Source organism: Chiloscyllium plagiosum, unplaced genomic scaffold, assembly GCF_004010195.1.
Source record: "Chiloscyllium plagiosum isolate BGI_BamShark_2017 unplaced genomic scaffold, ASM401019v2 scaf_5837, whole genome shotgun sequence".
Taxonomy (NCBI): domain Eukaryota; kingdom Metazoa; phylum Chordata; class Chondrichthyes; order Orectolobiformes; family Hemiscylliidae; genus Chiloscyllium; species Chiloscyllium plagiosum.
This window is the reverse complement of record NW_025212028.1, coordinates 2,960-25,000: the sequence shown is the minus strand read 5'-3', so window position 1 is coordinate 25,000 and position 22,041 is coordinate 2,960. Positions and strand designations below refer to the sequence as shown.

Here is a 22,041-nt window from a genome sequence, read left to right as displayed (position 1 = left end):
CTCTGAAGAGCATCCCACCGAGACCCACCCCGCCATCACCCGACGGCACAGTGGCTCAGTGGTTAGCACTGCTGCCTCACAGCGCCAGTGACCGGGGTTCGATTCCAGCCTCGGGCGACAGTCTGTGTGGAGTTTGCACATTCTCCCTGCGTGGGTTTCCTCTGGGTGCTCCGGTTTCCTTACACAGTCTAAAGGTGTGCAGGTTAGGTGAATTGCCCATGCTAAATTGTCCATAGTGTTCAGGAATGTGTAGGTTAGGTGCACTAGTCAGGGGTAAATATAGGGTAGTGGGAACGGGTCTGGGTGGGTTACTCTCTAAGGGTTGGTATGGTCTTGTTGGGCCAAATGACACAAAATTCCCAGAGACCCCCTTCACCAACCCTTTTAAATAGTCTTGCGGCCTATGGTAAGACTGCAACAACAGCAATGTATCTTGATTAATCCAGAATCACTTGCTACTTCCTGTCTTCAACTCTCCATTCTTTCTAACTGTATAACACACACACACACACAAATGCAGTCTGTACTTTCTATTTACACTTTATTTCTTAGCTGTTGATCCCATGGCAACCACAAGTCACACAACCCAATGATGTCACGATCATAAAATCAACTTGCCTTCTTTCATAACACTCCCCAACCCACTTTGGCCTTAAAGGGAGATCACACAAAATGCAGGCTGTTCCCAGCACAGTCATCTCGATAACATGCAAAGTTTTGTTTTAAGACATACATCAAATAAGATTTTCAGTTTGTCTGAAGATTCACATTAACTCAAGGACAGGCTGTTGGTTAAGTGGAATTAATATGATCTAAAATTATTATTTTGCCGGTTCAAAGTTAAGAATTTCTTTCATTGTTATGAAAATGCTTCATATTTAATATTGCTTTGGACTTGAGTTTATAGGATCCTGGACATGCCTGTTGTTATTTTAAAAAGATTAACGAAAAGACACATTGGAGCATTTTTTAAAAAATTAAAGCATTACTTATAAATGAAATAATTCCACATACGCGCTGGTCTAGGTTGTTTCACTCCAGTGAAAACATCCAACTGTTTTACACTGGGTGTTACAACTGCACTGTGTAAACAGCATTTACAAGCTTGGTGTTTATGCTTGGATTTTTCAATTGCAGGGAAAAGCCTCTTTAAGCACAAGGTGCTCATCTCATGGCTCCTATTGCTAAAATACCTTTGTTGAGAAATCACGGTGAAACTCAACTGTTCCTCTGGAAGAATGATTAAAGGAACTTCTCAATACTGTATTTTCTAAACAAGCTATGTCTGGCAAGAATTCAGAAGCAACTGCGTATGGTTAATGACTTGACCACACATACAACAACTACTTTTTACCCCTTATCATTCTGTTTTGCCTTCAAGAATAACCACTGTTAGCCTGAAAGTGTTTATTTTTAGACTGAATCCCTGCAGTAAGAGAAATCCATTTTTCTCAGCCTTTACCTAGAGTATGTGTGCGCGCTTTAGGTTATTTATCTTTCACATTACAAGTTGCATGCATTAATTAATTCAGCATCTCAGTGAGTGGACTTGTTTTATAATTAATGAATTATTCTGTCTTTATTCCATGGTCAATTTGCCTTTTCATTCTAAGTTCAATATTGGGAAAGCATACGATTGGTTATATTAGAATGAGGTGAAACATATGAATTACGTTATGGCCAGTGGAGTAATGGCACTGGAGAGAAACATACAATCCTGTCATCTTGACTATAACATCATTAATAAAAGCATAACAGGAATTCAGTAATGGGACAATTGTCATGCAGAAACTCACCTGTGGAGGTTGAATAGGCATGGCCGTTGTGAATAATTCTTTCTATAAATGCCACAATCTTGGGAATGTTATCAGTCACGCGCATGTAAATAGTGGGTGGAAGAACCTAGGAAAGCAACATTAAAAACATTGTTCAGGATTTGATTAAACCAACCTCCCACATTATCTCACAAATAGAACTATAATGGTTTCGGAACAGAGTTAGATATCAAAGAGTCAGTCAAACCTAAAGTTCAGGTAGGGGTGGATTGAGAACAATCATTGTGGTACCATTTCTATGACTTCTTCCAATAAATTACTGCACTCTCCTGGGTCCTGTCAAATGTCAGAAGGACGCGTATTTAAATATTGCAGGTATTTGAGCTGAAAAGAACTCCAAAATGAACCAGATTATATGAAATTCCCTTTTAGGACACCTTTACAACATACATGACAAGATCTCTTGGAAGAGTTCAAAAATTCAGCACTGTTTTCAAAATATGAACAAACTCTTCAACTTTCCAAGTTTAACTTTGTATAATAGTCTAAACCAGGTCACAGTAAATTGATAGCAGAACTAAAAATCGGGAGAAGTGTAAAATGGGGTTGGCATCTGCCTCACAGAGGATACAAGGCACATACCCTCCAGAACTAGTACCTGCCAACATACAGGTTTGAGTATCCCACTGACATTGACAAAGCTACTATGCTTGAAAAATGTGAGTAATTGGAACAAAAAGAGGTCTTTCCAGCACCCAAATTTGGGGAAAAAAGTTACATGCCAAACTGATTGATACATTTTGGCGGGGTGGAGGAGAAGCCACATAAAATAAAGGGCACAACGCTAAACAAGGGAACAGAAACAGACATATTGCAGGGATTTGTGCACAAATTATTAAGCAGGCATGTCAGGTTAAGAAAGTGGTTTAAAAGGCAACTGGATTTTATAAATAGAGGTATAGAGCACGAAAGGTTATGATGATCTTTAAGAAAACATCGGTTGAGACTCAAGTGGAGCATTGTGCCTGTTTCAGGCAGTGCACTTTAGGAAGAATGTGAAGGTGACGAAGAGGATTCAAAAAAGATTCATGATGGTGGTTCTGGAGAGAACGATCAGTTATGATGATAGTTTGGCAAAACTGGAGATGTTTCATGCACAAGTGGATTAAAGCAGCCCCTTTCCTGTGACAGCATTTGGCTCTGCTTAGTTTGAACCTTGAGATTACTAGTGTTGCTGGAAGTGAACTGTTGGAGAGCCGGTACTTAGTAGAGTGCAGTATTGTTGGAAGTGCTGTCATTTGGAAAAGGCATTAAACGGAGTCCCCATGTGCTATGTGTGGGAACTTGCTTTGCATGCAATTGACTGCCATGTTTTCTACATTAGAATTGTTCAAATGTACTTCAGTAGCTGTAAAACACTTTGGGACATCTTGAGGTCGTGGAAGGTGTTACAAGCATCCAAGTAATTTCTTTCCTCTCAGCACAAATCTTGTCACTATGCCAACTCCCATGAGTCAAGGCTTGCTTCATTTCCCCCTTTTTAAGTTGATGTTTGAACTGCTACATGGCTCCTATTCTTTAACTTGCTGATGCTTACCATTGTCAAATTCCCTCCCACCTCCAGTCCCAGTTAGATAATTATATTTTATATAATGCAATCATTCCAAAGTAACTGCTTCACAAACCAATAAACTTTGTAAACCAGCTGAAAATTTAAATTGTATAACATATCATGTTCAGTCTTTGTCTGCAATGAGTCTTTGAAAGAGCCATCCAATTAGTCCCACTCACCAGCCTTTTCCCAGACTTCTGCAACTCATATCTCAAATTTACCCAATTCCTCTTCTGAAATGTTATTAATGAATCTGTTATCACTACTTTTTAAGGTACCACATTCTAGAATATGACAATTTACTGCATACAAGAAATTTGCCTCATTTTCCTTATGGTTCTTTACTAATTATTTTAAATGTTTCTCATCTTGCCAGTGACAAGACTTTCTCCTTATTCAAAATCATTCAAGATTTTAATACCTCCATTAAGTCTCTCTTCAACTTTCTCCTGTTCTAAGATACTTCTCCAGTTCAATTTCAAGTGCTTATGAACGGTCAGCAGCTATTCAAACTTGTGTGTTACAACTGCAAGGAAGTATTCATTATACCTTTAAACACGCCATATCTTGTTTGAAATCCTCTTCATAGATGCGCGAAAGTACAGTGGATGAAATATTCAACTGCAATTAGGAAAATAATAGTTAACAACTGTAACTTCCATGGTTTTGGATTAAATGCTTCCTGTGAATAGTCCTGGTAATTTACCTCATTGGCCCTTTTAATTATTTTGTCGTCAATGTCTGTGATAACCATCACCATAATCACATCGATGCCAAAGATCTTGGTCAATATTCTTCTAAGGATGTCAAATCGAACGTAGGAGCTAGAAAACAAATTACAGAAGTGAAAATGTTATTGCTATTCCAATTTTAAATGTGTTCAATGCACGCGGGTCTAAGATTTATTTCTAGCTTTAGGGAATCAATCCAGCTATGAGGTTTTGTTCCAGATCTGGGTGTGGGTGCAAGTTCTTGCTCAACCATTTATTTCTTTATTCCTCAGCTGGAAGAAACAGTCGCCTCAATGGGCTGGAATAGAAAGGCAGAACAGAAAGTAAGTTGTCTGCTGTCAGCTCATCTAATCAAGAATCAGGTAATCAATTCATAACCAGCTGATTAAAGCTAATTCGATTCAATTCATTGTCATATATACTCATGTGAGTAGAGTGCAAAGTTTATAGTCGCTGCATTACCGTGCCAGCTTGGGTACGAGGATACCTCGGTACAGATACTTAAAATCAAATTCTGAGGAAATGAAAAGAAAATTAGAAAAGTAAGGAAATAAATAGTCTGGCACTATAGATATAATAATTATGTGACATTTGCTGCCAAAGCGGGACTTGAGGCCCAGTGGCAGCCTGGCAACAGAGCCAGGGACTCTCGATTGTGGGGCAAGTGTGGGCTCAACTGCAAAGAGATAGTGCTTAAAGTGGGGCGACCCCTATGTTGGTGGGTCCGGCATAGGCAGCGGCGAGGTGGCAATGATCTCCCTTGAGGCTGGGTGCTGGCATGGACTGGGTTGGAAAGATTGATATTCTGAACTTTTTACTTCTTCATTGTTTTCTAATTTATTCCCGTTGTGCGAGCAATGAACATTGAAACAAGGCCCAGGAGAACTTTTGTAAAGTAAGAAACCAGATCTGTCGGGGACTATGATGGAAAACGGTTATTTTCTCAGGGTCATTGGAAACAGTAAAAGGCAATTGTTCATCAAGAGTCACTCCATGTTTGAAGAAATATGAAGAAAATGCAGATTGCTGGGCTCAGGTAAGGTCGGCAGGTTAAAAGTCCATCAGCTGGTAGGATAGAAACAACTGGTGTTCCAGGAGTTTAAACTTGTATCTGGGACAGCGTTCCCAAATTTTGGCACCACTCCATTGATGTTATGTTGAGGGGATTTTGCTAAGCTGACTGGGATTCCCAGACCCTCTTGTCTAGATTTAGACCAAATTTTCAAACCAGGTTGGGACTATTGAGTTAAAGAAGCAAAACTTAAATATCTGAAAAGTTCAACCAACTTTTTAAACATAAATTTGAAGGTTTATTATAATAACCCAGCAGATGGAGCTCTAGAGAAGCCTCATGATACGAGGACAAAATATGATGCGACAGCCAAGTCAGAAAATAACATGCAAATATCTGTTACAGTGTCACTACCAAGTAACACAAGGAAGTTCAACGGTGCAGATATCTGAATACAAGATACTCCCACAATGAAGTATAGCATTTTTCATTATGCTATAGGATGCTAATATATTAAAAAGTGGATCCACTGTGCCTTAATATTTGGGAATTAGTTGTGTGCTGGGAGGGAGGACTGTATCCCCAATCCAAAATAAACCAACAGTCCATCAAAAACAAGAACACCATATTGGACTGAGAAAACAGTAGTATGGTGAATCACCACTGACACCCTATTTCTCTGTGTGAAGGAAATTCACCTTTTCAAGGAGGGAGGAGATTACTGCAACTTTCCCCAAACTACTCTTAACTTGAAGTACTGTGCTTCAAGGGTGGGAAACTAAAATGGATATTTTCCCTACAAGTGACAGTGTGTCTCAGCCTTTCTACTAGCATACTCCAGTCCACCATTGTTTGCTGAACATTTTCCACATCTCTCTTGTGCTCATGTGTTCTCTTCCTGCTAGTGCTCTTCCCTATTCTACCCTGGATCTAATGATCTACCATCCTCTAATCACAAAGATCTGAACACCATACAAAACCAACATTCTTGAGTGTAACATCAGTGGAGATTTACTGAAAGATTGAAAATCTCATCTCGTTTCACTTCTTCAGTATGTTCATGCTGTGCTATACCTAGGAGTCACAGGTTTAAATTGTTCAACAGTTTCCCCTCACTTTCCCTTCATTCTATGCGATACGAAAGGAGTTTTTATAATTCTATTTGATAGATTAGATTAGAGCTCTTTCCAGTGATAGTGATGGGGACTTGGGGACACAGATTTAGAATAGTAATATGAGGAAAATCACTTTTCCATACCAAGTGGTCTGGACCTGAAATGCGCACAGCCTGACCACATGGTGGAATCAGATTCCATGATCAGCTTTTAGAAGGGATCTGGATAAGCACTTAAAAGGGAAAAAAAACAATGGGCAGCTAGAGCAAAAAAGTGAGATTAGCTGAGCAGCTCTAAGAATCAGTGTGGAAGAAATTGCCAGGTGACCTCCTTCTGTACTGTATAGTTCTAGGATTCTTTTAAACTTTGCCTGAAGGGGCAAAAAGTGCCTTATTTGCTAATTTATAGCGCGCAATCCATGGGAGCTTTTATTTACACAACAATTCAAAGAATCCAGTGACAGCTTCAGATTCTTTAATTTAGTTAACTGTATTACAGGTTATTTCCTCTGCTGACTGTTGACATTCACAACTGATTTTTTAGTAATTAGAAAACCATTAATTAAAATAACAGCAGTTACACTATATTTAATAGTTGGGAAAACCTGCTGGATTGAACAATGTTTTGATCCAAAATGTTGAAAGAAGCTGCTAGCTTGAAATATCACTTGTTTAGGGCCATAGAATCATAGTGATGTACAGCACGGAAACAAACCCTTCGTTCCAACTCGTCCTTGCCAACCAGATAGCCTAAATTAATCTAATCCCATTCGCTAACATTTAGTCCATATCCTTTCTTATTCATGTGCCCATCCAGATGCCGTTTAAATGCTGTAACTGTACCAGCCTCCACCACTTCCTCTGGCAGTTCATTCCATACACACACTACCCTGTGTGAAAACGTTGCCGCTTAGGTCCTTTTTAAATCTTTCCCCTGTCACCTTAAACTTATGACCTCTAGTTTTGGACTCCCCTAACCTGGGGAAAAGACTTTGACTATTCAACCTCTCCATGCCAATCATGATTTTATAAACTTCGATAAGGCACTGATGGTCCAGGGAAAATAGCCCCAGCCTATTCAGACTTCTTTTTTGAACACTTATAAGTTTCACAACAAAAAAGACCAGAATTGCATGCAGTATTCCAAAAGTGGCCTAACCAATGTCCTGTACAGCTGCAACATGACCTCCCAACTCCTATACACAACGCACTGACCAATAATGGCATGCATACCAAATGCCTTATTCACTACCCTCTTTACCTGCGATTCCACTCTCAAGGAACTATGAATCTGTACACCTGTCTCTTTATTTGGTAATGCTCCCCAGGACCTTACCATTAAGTGTATAAGTCCTGCCCTGATTTTCCCTATCAAAGTATAGCATCTCACATTTATATAGATTAAACTCCATCTCCCACTCCTCAGCTCATTAAACCATCTGATCAAGGCACTGTTGTACTCCAAGGTAACCTTCTTCGTTATTCACTGCACCACAAATTTTGGTGTCATCTGGAAACTTACTAACCATACGTGCCTATATTCACACCCAATTCCTTTATGTGAATGACAAAAGGCAGTGGACGCAGCACCGATCCTTGTGGCACATCACTGGTCACAAGCCTCCAGTTTGAAAAGCAACCCCTTACTATCACCCTCTGTCTCCTATCTTCGAGCCGATTTTGTACCGAAATGGCTAGTGCTCCATGTATTACATGTGATGTAACCTTACTAACCGGAACCTTGTTGAATACCTGACTGAATTCCAAGTAGACAACATCCATTGCTCTGTCTTCACCAATCCTCTGTTACTTCTTCAGAAAACACAATCAAGTTAGTAAGACACTATTTCCCAGGCACAAAGCCAAGCTGACTATCCCCAATCAGTCCTTGCCTTTCCAAATACATGTAAATCCTGTCCCACAGAACTCCCTCCAACAATTTACCCACCACTGACATCAAGCTCACCGGTTTATAGATCCCTGGCTTTTCCTTACCATCTTTCTTAAATAATGGCACCACGTTAGCCATTCTCCAATTTAATTTACAAATATCACATAAATCAGGAGGCTATGGATTCCAGTCCTGCACCAACCACAAACTGCCATTCTGAGTGAAACACTGAGGAACTGCTGCACTATATAGTGGTAGCAAACAGACAATAAAGATAGAATGCTGCACTGTCATAGTCATAGAGATGTACAGCACGGAAACAGACCCTTCGGTCCAACCCATCCACGCTGACCAGATATCCAACCCAATCTAGTCCCACCTACCAGCAGTCTATTTATCCCATCCATGTCCCTCATGATTTTGTAAACCTCTATAAGGTCACCCCTCAGCTTCCGACGCTCCAGGGAAAACAGCCCCAGCCTGTTCAGCTTCTCCCTATAACTCAAATCTTACAACCCTGGCATCATCCTTGTAAATCTTTTCTGCACCTTTTCAAGTTGCACAACTTCTTTGCGATAGGAAGGAGCCCAGAATTGCACACAATATGGAAGGAATGCTACACTGTCAAAGATCAGTACTGGGGAAGAATTGCACTGTTGGAGGATCAGTATTGAGGGGAGCACTGCATTATTAGTGGGTCAGTATTGATGGATCACTGCATTTTTGAAGTTAAAAATCACAACACCAGGTTATAGTCCAACAGATTTAATTGGAAGCACTAGCTTTCGGAGCACCACTACTTCATCAGGTGGTTGTGGAGTGCTACAACCACCTGATGAAGGACCGTTGCTCCGAAAGCTAGTGCTTCCAATTAAACCTGTTGGACTATAACCTGGTGTTGTGTGATTTTTAACTTTGTACACCCCAGTCTAACACTGGCATCTCCACGTCATGCATTTTTGAAGGACAGTACTGAGGAAGTTCTGAAATGTTGAAGTAGTGCTCTTTCAAGTAGGACATCAAATGAAGACCCTGTCAATTTGTTCATGTGCATGTACAAGATTAACCAGGCTCATAGCAAACATTTACTATGCACTGATAGTTTCTTCACACTATTTCAATGGATTCTCTGGAGTTAGTCTTTAGGTTAATGCCACAAAAATCACAAAGTCAAAACATGAAGGTTTAAATACCAGACAGTCCCAATTAGTGAAGACTGGATCTCAGTCTCCCATACCTTGAGGATACTCATTATAATATTTTTCCCAAAAACACCACCACCACCACTACTCCACCAAAAGTTCTTGTGGCACCATGGCAGTGTCCCAGCCTTAAGAGCCAGAAGGCTGGGGTTTGAGTCCTACCTGCTCCAAACATTTTTCATAATATTGCTGAACCGGTTGATTATAAATACCGACAGACTTTAAGGAATACACAAAGTCTTTCCACTACGTTGCACTAATATTCTATTACCTGGTATAAAACTGTTGTGGTCACAGAACATTCACACTGCAGCTTGATAAGTGATAAGATCAGCTTGTGATTCCTGTCACTATTTCATTCATTCACCAAGGAATGAACACGTGATAGAAAAAAGTAACAATTAGATATCTGCAGTGGCCACTTCATGAATCTTGCTTATATGTATTTATAGCATTTTTTTTGCTCAGGCTACTTTAGATTCCAGTTTTGCTTTTCCACTTCAATGTCATCCAATCCCTTGAAAAAAAAGACAACTTAAAAAATCCTACTCAGAAAAATTTACGACCACAAAATAAATAATCTCAACATTAAAGCTGCACAGCGTTGGAATACATTTAACAACAAAGGGACTTGCATTTATGTAGCACTTTTAAAGATCACTGGACATCTCAAAGCACTTTACCACCAATTGTTTTTTTAAAAGAAACACTAGTTAAGTTATTCAATCAGTGGGCCAAAATATTGCATTTTACACAGCAGACGTCCTTTTTGTCCTGAGTTCTAAGAGTCACATCAGGAACTCAAAACATTAACTCGGTTTCTCTCTGCATAGTCAGAAGTCACACAACACCAGGTTATAGTCTAACAGGTTTATTTTAAATCATACAAGCTGATTTGAAATCACGCAATAAACCTGGTGGACTATAACCTGGTGTTGTGCGACTTCTGACTTTGTCCATCCCAGTCCACATTGGCAACTCTACATCATCTCTACATAGATGCTGGCAGACCTGTCGAGTTCTCCAGCACTTTATTTTTATTTCAGATTTGCAGCAGAACTCCCCCAGTAGGGAATCTAATCTAATCTAACTCAGTATTTTGCTTTCCTACATTCTTGTCATACAACTCTGTATTTTCTGACACAATGTCATTAACAACAAGAGTTCCTAACGACATACTAAAACCCTGCAAACAAAAAGCATTTCCTGTCACTCACTCTTGCATTTGTTACATCTCAGAATCAACTTTGTTGTTAATACTTCTTTTACATCAGATGCAATGTTGCTGAGCATCTTCTCCAAAGAAGATGCAGCAGTTTGAAATGTCCTTTCCAAACAAAAACAGCTTAATATGACATTAGGCAGCAATTTCCCTGATTCTTTCTGCAGCGGGTGTGTACACAAAGGAACTTTCTGTCTGCCTGGCATATATAGTGCACAAAAAGTCACTGACAAGCTGAAAATGGAGCATCATCTTAAGTCTCGAAAACAGGGCTCACCTTCAAACATCAAGTTATTTGGTTCAACATTGACAGGAAAACCTTCCCCAGTTTTTTTTTCCCCCTCTCCATCCAGCAGATAAGCAGTCACACCTTGTACAACACCATATCTCAGTATGGACAAACAGCCTCTCAATCTATTTCAATGCTTAAACACCAATCCACTTCATACATAAATAATTCACAAAGTATTCAGATGTAACACTGATTAAGTTCATTCCAAGAAGTCATAATTTGAGATAGATCACGCACATTTTTCATAAGACACCATCTCCGTTTAAGAAAGCCCATGCCAAGTATCAAAGGGTGTCAAAATACAAACATACCAACAGAGAGCAGGAGTCAGCTGTATAGCCCCTCATGCCTATTCCACCATTTACTAAGATCATAGCTGTTCAGATTGTAATCTCAAATCCACATTCCCCCTATCCAAGGTAACCTTTCACCTCCGTGCTTATCAAGAATGTGTCCATTAAAAATATTCAAGGAATATGTTTCTACTGCCTTTTCAGGAAGATAGTTCCAAAGATTCTCAGTCCTGAGGGAAGAAAATTCATCTTATCTCTGCTTTAAAAAACACAACCTCTTATGGTGGTGGAGTCCTTAGGTATTGCTCACGTGTTTCCATCCACTTGAGCAGATATTTCATCAAACTCTAACTTGAACTGAGAAGATGGAGGAAATGTTTTGCGAAATCAGCAGGGTGAATTATTCACCACAGAATTTCCAGCGTTTCACTAGATCCTACTGTGAATTGATGTGGTTTGGACAGATGATGGGAATAAGTATAGTGAAGTAGTACTGATGAAAGTAATGGGAACATAGCTATAACTTATTCTGTTCAAACTGGTCACAACACAGACTATATTTTAATGAGATCATCACAGTTAGTAATTGCATGTATTATTGAATTGCAATCAGAACCCTACATGAGAAAGTGCAAAGTGTTTCTCCAGATTGATAATACCAATTTTCTGCCAATGCTCTTTATTCCATTTTGTTTTTCACCATTAGCAATTCAAATATCCCTCCACATTTAGACATCAGTTTGGAAACAAACAGGCAGTACCAGATCAGAAGCTGGATTGACAGCAGACTCACTTATCAAGATGTTAGATGTCGTTGCCCTCTCTGTTCAGCTGAATGAATCTTCATTACTTAGTGGGTTCTTTGCATCCTGTCACTTTACCCTGTTCCTTTTCAAATTGCAGCTCAAAGACTGTAAAATGTATAGATTAAAAATATATTAATAGTGCCTAAATTTCATAAGTAATTAGCTGTACAGTGCTTGGAATTTTCAAAAGAAAAGTACTTATATAAATGCCAATTCTCCTGTACATAATAGAAGGCTCCTTTTCAGTGCTCCAACATCAGATTTACTTTACCTTCCAGTTTCAAAATTGTGTTCTACTAGCATCATGTATATCAAGATAACTTAATTCAATTTATCAGTGTTTTAGTTGGAGGGTGATATTTATTCTACTTTGGTTGTTGGCCTTTTTTGGCACTCATTCTTCAAATTGTCCAATGGCATTTGTCACCACAGCGCAAATCAGAAGTGCGTGTTTGGGGCCTTAGACAGGGAGAAGGGAGGAAGTAAGCACCTTCCAGCTGCCTGTTGCCTCCCAATCGCAGAAAGTGATACACTTGCCTGTTTGCTTTCTTCTCCACTCACACGGAATCTGAATGAAACAGAGCTTTACCTGCACTTCACTCAATCCAGTCTACTGTACAATGCAGGGAACATCTCAAAAACATCACACCCAACTTTCCCTTCAGTTTCAGTTAAAAGGAAAATGCTGTCAGCGATAAGAGAATTTAGGAATATGGGAGTAGGACAGAAATGTGGAGCTGATGTAATAGTTCAGCCATGGTCTAATTGAATGGTGGAGCAGACTCAATGAAATGTATGGCCTACTCCTGTTCCTATTTCTTATTAAGCCCCAAACACACCACTGATTTAAAATTGCTTTTCTCTATCAGAATGGAGGCCCCCATGGATTAAATCAAATATCAAAGTACGAAATGCTGCTTTGCCTCAAAGGAAAAACTAGAAATTGCATTCGAGTCAGTGTTCTCTGCATGGATCCAATCGTTACGCAGATGAGATGTTAAAGTTAGTCTTGTCTGCTGCTCAGGTGGACATAGAAGATCCCATGGTATTATTTCAAAGAAGAAGGTAGTTTTCCCTGAAGTTCCAACTCACATGAATCAAGTCTGAGATCCAGTGAAGTATTACTAGTACTCAAGGCTTACAACAGATCTATTCTCACCCTAAACTTAATACCATTTGACAGTGAATCTATTAATGAAATATAGCTGCTGGTAGTTAGGCAGAAGGTTGAGGTATACCTACTTGATCCAAAAAACACACCATGGAAGATTAATGATCACTTTACCAACATAAAAGTAATTAACACCCAATTGGAATTCAACATAATTGCCATTCTGGAGCTACTGTGAAGATACTATGACTTTAAGAAGCATATCCTGTCCTTTTTTAATTGAGGGAGGTTAGAAGACAGAAGTGGAAAGGTGTCTATTGAAACCTCAAAGTAAACAGCTTGTGAGGCCTTGTATTTTTTATAAAAGTAAGAACAATAGAAGCAGCCTGAATGGGAGGGGCAAGCTCCCACAGAACCAGAATTTTTAGTTTTAGATTTTCAGTAATTGCAGCTGTTTCTGGAGTCTTGAAGCTGGGTTTGGATGCTGCATTCCATTTACTGTCTCTGAGTTTTCTCTTGATGTTTTTCCTCCTGGACCAGAGATCATCTTGTTTTTTCTTAAATGGTCTTTGTTCAGATGTTTTGGGGATGTTACGATATTGTAACAGTTACTATTTAGTAATTAAATAATCTAATATTCTGTTAAGTTTTCCAAGAGAGCTAGGTTATTCCAATTTCTTCTTTCTTCTGCTATATTTTAACTATAGTGTATGAATAAAGTGTATTTTGCTTCAAATCAAATAGTTTGGTCAATCGAATTGCATCTGGAAACCAATACCTTACACTTACCTTTAAAGTTAGAAAATGTGACTGTCTAGACTATCTTCTGAATATATTTTGAGGGAGTTTGGTCTGGTCCATAACAATACAAATTGCAGGGTAGAAAACACTAAAGTCCATCTAGTTACATTTTACCATCCTAGCAATTCCAAAAATTAGTCTTATGAAATAATAAATAAAATCATGTCAATATTAACAAACAATACCAACATCAGAGAAATGGTGAGTGAATTGGATTTGGTTAAAATCTCATGAGAAATAAATTAGTTCAAACAGGGTTGAGCAAAACTGGGAGCAAGTGAAGTTCCCCGGTTTTCCACACATTGTTCATTATATTAACTTCATTGGCAATACATTCATATACAGGTTAAAGTAATATCTGACTGCAGAAGAATGGAATGTTATAAAGTTGATTTTGATAAACTGAGTGAAAAGGCTCATGTCACCATATGTGGAGGTTCACACTACCAGAAGAATCAGGCAACTCATGTTAAATCTACTTCATGTATGAGTGCCCATTACAAATACGCAACTCGGACAGAAATGTGACAGTACTTACTGACCAGATAGACATGGCAACAACAGAGAAAACAGATAGAATTTCAAGTTTTGTTAGGCAGTAAAGTACAAAAATAGAAGCATCATACAAATGTAAAACAGGCCAAAACTAGGTATGCGAGTTTTACAGCACAGATATAAACCATTTTTCCTAAGTAGTCTATGCTAGTGTTTATGCTCCACACAAGTCTCCTACATTCCCTCTTATTCGAATCCCATTCATAGAACCTTCTATTTATTTCTAGATATGTATCTAAGTTTCTATACTGAAATCAGTCACAATGAGCTTTAATGAATATGGTATAGATTCTTTGTAAATTTGGTCATCAAAATACTTTGGTCTCTCAGCCTGTCTGACATTAATTGTTCAAACTATTTCAAAAGCTTTTTCTCATCTACTCATAATTTGCTTTGATCCTTACATATAAAATGATGACTTAGGGTTTTTTTTAAGAACAAATATATTTAACCAATTTAATAACCAATGGTGTTATAAGTTCAATTATAAGATATTTTGCTTGTTAACGACTGAAGTTTTTAATTCTATCTCGTCCTGAACTGCAGCAATATCGTTTCACATCAACAACTCAATGAGTTAGAAATTCTACATTTTCACCACTCTCTGGGTAGAGAAGTTACTTCTGAATTCCCTATTGGGGAATTTATTGGTAATAAAGTTCTATTATAGTCCCGAGTCTTGGATTCATCCACAAGTGAAAATATATAAAGTAACTGAGATGTACAGCATGGAAACAGACCCTTCGGTTCAACCCATCGATGCCAACCAGATATCCCACTCCAATCTAATCCTACCTGCCAGTACCTGACCCATATCCCTCCAAACCCTTCCTATTCATATACCCATCCAGACGCCTTTTAAATGTTGTAATTGTACTAGCCTCCGCCATTTCCTCTGGCAGCCCATTCCACACACGCACCACCCTCTGCATGAAAATGTTGCCCCTTAGCTGTCTTTTATATACTGTACATCCATTCTATCAAACACTCAGAATGTTAAGCTCATCTATTTATCTTTTCTTTTCCAAAAGTGGACAGCTCAAGCATGTTCAATTTACTTTAATATTTATAACCTCTTCGTTCTGTACCTCTATTTCTTGTTCATAATATGAAGACTAGAACTCATACAATGTCTCAGCCATAGTCTAATGGGTATGACATTGAACAACTCTCTGCTATTCATTTATAGAGGGATAGAAGTAAAAAGTGCTTTAATTGTTTTTTTCAAATGGCTTTGTTGGCTTACATTGTGATATAAGTGATTTATGAATCTATTACTGAGGCTCTAGTGCAAAAAGTGACAAAGATGGTCCTTAAACTTTGAATAAGACTTTAAAAATTACAAGAATAGGCTTCAGATTATTCTTTATGAGGTATGACTAAAGATTTTAATGATAAAAGAAGATTTCATGCAGTGTATTTGGATAAGATGTTTGAAACTGGTAATGATGGATGGGGGGGATCCTGCTGCTCCTCTGGTGGTGATAAGAAGACATGGGCTATTCATGATCAATTTCTGGATTAGTGGTGCTGGAAGAGCACAGCAGTTCAGGCAGCAACAGAAAGGAGCAGCGAAATCGACGTTTCAGGCAAGGGCTTTTTCCCGAAACATCGATTTCGCTGCTCCTTGGATGCTGCCTGAACTGCTGTGCTCTTCCAGCACCACTAATCCAGCATCTGGTTTCCAGCATCTGCAGTCATTGTTTTTACCTCTTTTATTCATGATCAATATCAGGGAAGCATTTTCCTGAGTGAGGCATTGCCCTGCATTCCCTCTCACAAGAATGTCAGCATTTACATTCCTTTACTAAAGAACCTGGCAGAGTCCTGAGTCAGGATGACCTTTTGTGTAGAATGACCAAGTTCATAATTAGCACACATGAAGCCAGAGCCTCTTGACTGCTTACAATTTGGCAATTTTCCAGCTTTTCTGAAGGTAATCTGACCATTGTTGTGTGGGATTTTCTTTTCCATCCTCTCATGCGACCAGAAGATTGTAAATTAGAAAATATTGTTTTCTAAAGCTATCCAGCAATGAAAAGTTAGCTTTAAAGAATGTCACACTTTCCTGCTTGACAGTGTAGCACAAGTTAAGAGTGCCACATGCTTTTTAAGGTGTATTTACATGACAATCACAGCAGTTAACGTGATACCAGCTGGAATGCAGTTTCAATGCTCCACCTGGAGGAGAATCTTTCTCTGCAGTTAGTTTGGGCCCTAACAGCTGATCTATACTTTACAAGCTTAAGTCAGATCTTCCCAATGATGTAAATGCTTATTGTGTGCTCAATATATTGAAATGGATCAGCAAGAAATTAATTTTTCTACCAAATGACATGGGATGGGCTCAGAGATGAAGTGATTTGATTGTCCCACATTTACAAGGAAGATTTAACACAGTGAAACAAAATTCCATGTTATTGATTTTAATACATTGAAAACAAGAACATGGGAAATATTACGAGAAAAAGTAATTAATTGAAGATGAATGAATCATAATACAAGACATAAAAACTCATGCTGAGTAGTTAAAGGGCAAATGAACACAACAGATAAAGATAATGTGATCCACTATCATCTACAAGAGATACAAGTGAACAAATTATTAAAAGCAGCTTTGCAAGTCAGCAAAGCAACTACAAATGCTGAAAACTGTGGGAATTACATCTAGGAGCATAGAATTCAAAAGTAGTGAATGCAAACTTGCACATGACCTTGGTCAAGCTTCAGAACACTGTGAACAATTCTCATCTCCACACCATAAAAGGTCATGGAAGCAAAAAATAGATTTACAGGGACAGTACCAGAATGGAGAGACTAATGGAAAGAACTGAATACATTGGGACATTTTCTGTAGAATAGAAGTCTTGGGGAGACCAGATCGAGCACTTAAAAATTATTGGTGGGTTGGGCAGGATAGTTGGAGAGAGAATCCTGAGAGACAATTCAATATCAGCAGCAATAAATACAAGTGATTATACTCAGAAATCCAACAGGAAAACAAGGAACACCTTTACTCACAGAATGTGAGACTCACAACCATAGGAAGAGATTAAGGTGACTAGCTTCCAAAAGGAAATGTGATGAGTAAGTGAAAGAAATAGTGGCAAAGGAATTGGGACGAGTGACATGCAGCCCATAAGCAGCAGCATAGACGAGTTTAGCCAAGTGACCTTTTTGTGCTGCTAATTCAATGTTATGCTATGAAGGGATTGTGACTTTATTTCGTACACTTGGTAATCTAGCATACGTTGCATATTCTTTATTCATCACACAGTGGAAGCTGCGCGTCGAGGTCTGACAGTTCTCAATTTAAAAGTGTCAAAACCACCTTGTAATATCCCGTACTATTGGATCACAACTGGCAGGAGTGCTCAATCTAGTCACTAAAACACAGATGATTTTCTAGCCTGGTTGTAGTACACAAAATAACCAGCAAGGCACATGTTCAGAAGTGGAAGCTTGGTTATTTTGTGTTCTGTGGAAGACTGGATAATATTTGGCTATTCATTATTTAAAGTTATGTGGAGGCGATCACAAAAATAAACATAGCACTCCCCCAACTGGACTGTACAACACTGCATCAATCGCCCATTAAACACCTGCTTATGGTGAACAAGACATCTGAAGTATGCACCACCTCTAAAATATTCAAAAGCATGAACATATAAAAAAACTTCCAGTCCAATTCTCCAAGACAATCACTAATTTATTTCATCCCATGTTATCAATACAATATAGTGTCATTTCCTCTATAGTCTTTTGTTAATACACCTGTCACTTACTTCACATCTCTCACGTTTTTACTTTTCTCATGCACTTGACTTTCCCTCTCACTCCCTGTATTAATCACAGGGACATATTTCCTTTGTGTTTTTCAATTATGATTATGCAAATAAAATTCCAGCAACTTAAAGACTTTGCCAAATCCACATTCTGTGCTCCCACTAAAACAGACATTCATGGTATTCCTATTCATGGATCCCAAGGAGTCGCTCTTTGGTTCCCTGGCCCACTGAGTAAGAAAGCATATAATATGTAATAATAGTGCAAGATGGAGAGGGTGGTCATTGTTTCTAGAGCTTCATTTAGGAATATTGTCACACAGGAGATCCTACAGCCTCAGAATTTGCAAGTTAGTTCCTGAACTGGGCATTAAAATACAAGCCCATAAATCTGTATTAAACGTTGAGGCAAAGGGTTCTCACTAGCAGGAGATAAAACTTAAGACTGAGTCAGGGAGCTCTCCACTAGAGAATAAAAACAACTTTCTCACATAAAATATATACGCACATTAACATACTTCATAATTAACAATTTACCTTTAGTTGTCACAACTTTTTGATGTCCCAAAAAGGTGAAAGGCTGCTACATAAATTCCAACACATTGAATATACTTCCAAGTAGGACACAGACAAAAATCTAGACTGCAGAATCAGTAGGAGGTTGCGAAAGACAAACTATAGGCAGGGAAGTAGGAAGTGTTGGGAAGAGTGGGAAGGAATAGAAGTTTAGCCAAGAGATATAATCTACTAGTTCATATCACCATTGGGTACACTTCTACAATTTGTGCGGTTTTTTAGTCCCCATACCTAAAGAAAGAGATGTGAATGTCCATTAAATTGGAAACAGCATTGTGCAATCAGGAGAGATCAAACAGAAGAGGCCTATACTCTTTGGAATGAGAGATGATCTTATTGTAGTTGTCTTATTGAACAGTTTTGCCTCCAGTTCAGGAACTTTTCCACATGTTAGAATGATGGTGAAGATCAAGGAAAGGAATGTTTGACAAATATGAAACAGAATACCTATAATCTTATTACTTCGAAGCTTGGCCATTTAGATGAGTACAAGATCCGAGACACCTTGACAAAACAGAAGGTGAAGGCTGTGTATCCTGCCTGCAGAATTTAGAACAAGGTCGGGGGGGGGGTACAATCTCCTGATAAAAAGGTAGCCATTTAAGATTGAAATAGCTTCACTCTCAGGGTTGAGTGTCTTTGGTATTCACTACCTCAGAAAGTTGTAGATTGTTGAATCTATTCAAGACTGAGACTGATTTTTGAGCAGTAATGAAATCGAAGAACATGGTAGTATAGATGAATGGGCGAATGAATTTAAGGAGCAAGCTCAGCCATGATCTTAGCGAATGGCACAACAGGTTTGATATTCAAAAAGATCAGTCCTGCTCTTATTTCCGTCCACACCGACCCGCCGAAGCGTATACCACCCAGACCCATACTCCTACATTTACCCCTTCACCTAACACTGCGGACAATTTAGCATGGTCAATTCACCTAACCCGCACATTTTTGGATTGTGGGAGGAAACCGGAGCACCCGGAGGAAACCCACGCAGACACGGGGTGAATGTGCACACAGAGAGTCGCCTGAGGCGGGAATTGAACCCGGGTCTCTGGCGCTGTGAGGCAGCAGTGCTAACCACTGTGCCACCGTGTCACCCACTATATTATAGGTATTCTGTTTCATATTTGTCAAACATTCCTTTCCTTGATCTTCACCATCATTCTAACATGTGGAAAAGTTCCTGAACTGGAGGCAAAACTGTTCAATAAGACAACTAAGTTCATTTCTCAAACTAATTTTGAACAGAAGGTAACTGGCAAAGCAGAAAGTTTCTTTAGTTCCACAAATTGTTGAAATATCCTAAATGTAAGTGATGCTGTTTACACAATCCATTCACACTGCCTCTATTGTCAAAGTAACACCGCGATATGCAACAAACCATTAACGTCCACTGCCCACTTCTTCACAACTTAGCATTTAAGCAAATGTTTCCTCTTTATTGAGGGTTAGTTGCTTATATTTCAAGCTTGTAAATACTGCCTAGTAACATTCATCCAACTTAAAGATTCTAATAGCTTGAATCCAATAAAATAAAATAAAACCAAGTATTCTGAATAAATGCTAACCTAATGTAATAAACAAAACACTAAATCAAATAAAAAAAGAAAAATAAGACAAGCAGTGATTGTGGTTTGGTAGATAGCCTTCTCAACAGAATCAAGAGGGCATAAGTCCATGACCACCCCCAACACTCAAGTCAGTAATCTCAACTGACAGGCACAGCAGAACACTGTTAGAATGTCAAGTATGGCACAGCTGCGCTGTCAGGGGGTTAGTAATGAATAAGCACTGCATGATGAGAGGGACTGAGGGATATCTGCCTGATCACACAGGTGACACTGCGAGAGTGTTGCATTGTCAGAGAGGTAGTGCTGGAGATGTTGGCTAATGAAAATTTAGTACTGAAATTCAATGCATTGTCAGACAGTTAATACTGAGGGAGTGCTGCACTGTTGGAGGATCAGTACTGAGGGAGTGCTGTCTTGCCAGAAGATCAATACTAAGGGAATGCTCCAGTCAGAGGTTCAGTAGTGAAGGAGCTCTGCACTGTCAGAGGGCCAGTACTGAGGGAGTGCTGCACTGTCAGAGGGTCAGTACAGAGGGAGTGCTGCACTGTCAGAGGGTCAGTATTGATATTGAGGAAATTTCAGAAGACATCGAGATTTTTGGGTCTGATTTTATGGTGAGAGATTATTTTAAACTCACAGCCCACTTGATGGGCTCTGTGGAGGTGGGTTGCTGCTGTCAGGCCTGCGTGAGCGTGGTCTTGCCCCGGAAGGACAGTCTCGGGAACTTATTGAGGAGTCAGGGCTGTACCAGGAAGCAGTGACCGGCTCCGCGAGCACCAGAGGCTCCTTGTTCCGCGTCAGACTGTTGTAGACCTGCACACCGGCGGGGTGACCCTTCGGCTTGTGCCAGCTACTACTGCACCGTCCGCCCGGCTGCCGTCCACAGACACGGAACGTGCACCCACTCAACCAGGCCGGCAGTGAGCGGCAGGCCAACAGCGCCCTCATCGTGCCCGGTGGGGTGGGCGGCGAAAATGAACACCACCAGCGAAGAGTCGGCACAAGCCTACAGAGACAGGGCCTGGACATAAATGGCGGCCGTTGCCAGGGTGGGGGAGTGGCTTAGTGCTATGAGCCGGCCCCCCTGAACCCTGACCTTTCGACACCGCCCACTGGGAGACCTCCAACCACCGGGCGTCAAGCCACGCTTCCCTGAATGATATACCCCACCCACGTTGCATACCGGCCCCGCCCCCGAGCGTGTCTTCCCCGCCCACTGTGTAGCCGTGCCCCACTCCCGAGTGATTGTACTCAACCGCGCGTGCACCCTTGCCCCGCCCCCAGATGGTCTGCCCCACCCACTGTGCAGCCTGGCCCCGCCCCGGAATGCTTTGCCCCACCCACTGTTCAGCTTGGCATCGCTATCAACCCGCAAGGTCCGGCCCCCGGCCGCTAGGTCACGCCCCCCGCGTCCATCAAAAGCTGTCTCTCAATGGAGGGAGAGTGAGAGAGAACAAGGAGAGTTAGGGTTTCGAATAATGAGTCATGTGCGGCTGGAAACACTCAATTCCTGTGTCCACTGTTGACGTCCATCTGTTTGATCATTTTCTTCTAAAAAAAAACCCTCCACTTTTATTTATTTCAAATTGCCAGCATCCGCAGTGATTTGCTCTCTGCTCAAAGCACAGGAACACGGCCCGGGTGTGGCCGCCGTCGCCTGGAGGTTGAGAGAGGCTGGCCGATAGTTGA

The 22,041-nt window shown here is 40.0% G+C and overlaps 1 protein-coding gene across 1 annotated transcript; it reads right to left on the bottom strand.

The window, feature by feature from the left end:
• Window positions 1–1,796: 1,796 nt before the first annotated feature.
• LOC122547261 (probable cysteine--tRNA ligase, mitochondrial) lies at window positions 1,797–21,645 on the bottom strand (the record flags this gene model as incomplete). Its single annotated transcript, XM_043685900.1, has 4 exons — window positions 21,101–21,645; window positions 4,094–4,211; window positions 3,937–4,008; window positions 1,797–1,902 (listed from the first exon to the last, which is right to left on the bottom strand). Coding segments are annotated over exons 1-4 (577 nt in total), but the record flags the coding sequence as incomplete, so codon positions are not given.
• Window positions 21,646–22,041: the final 396 nt, after the last annotated feature.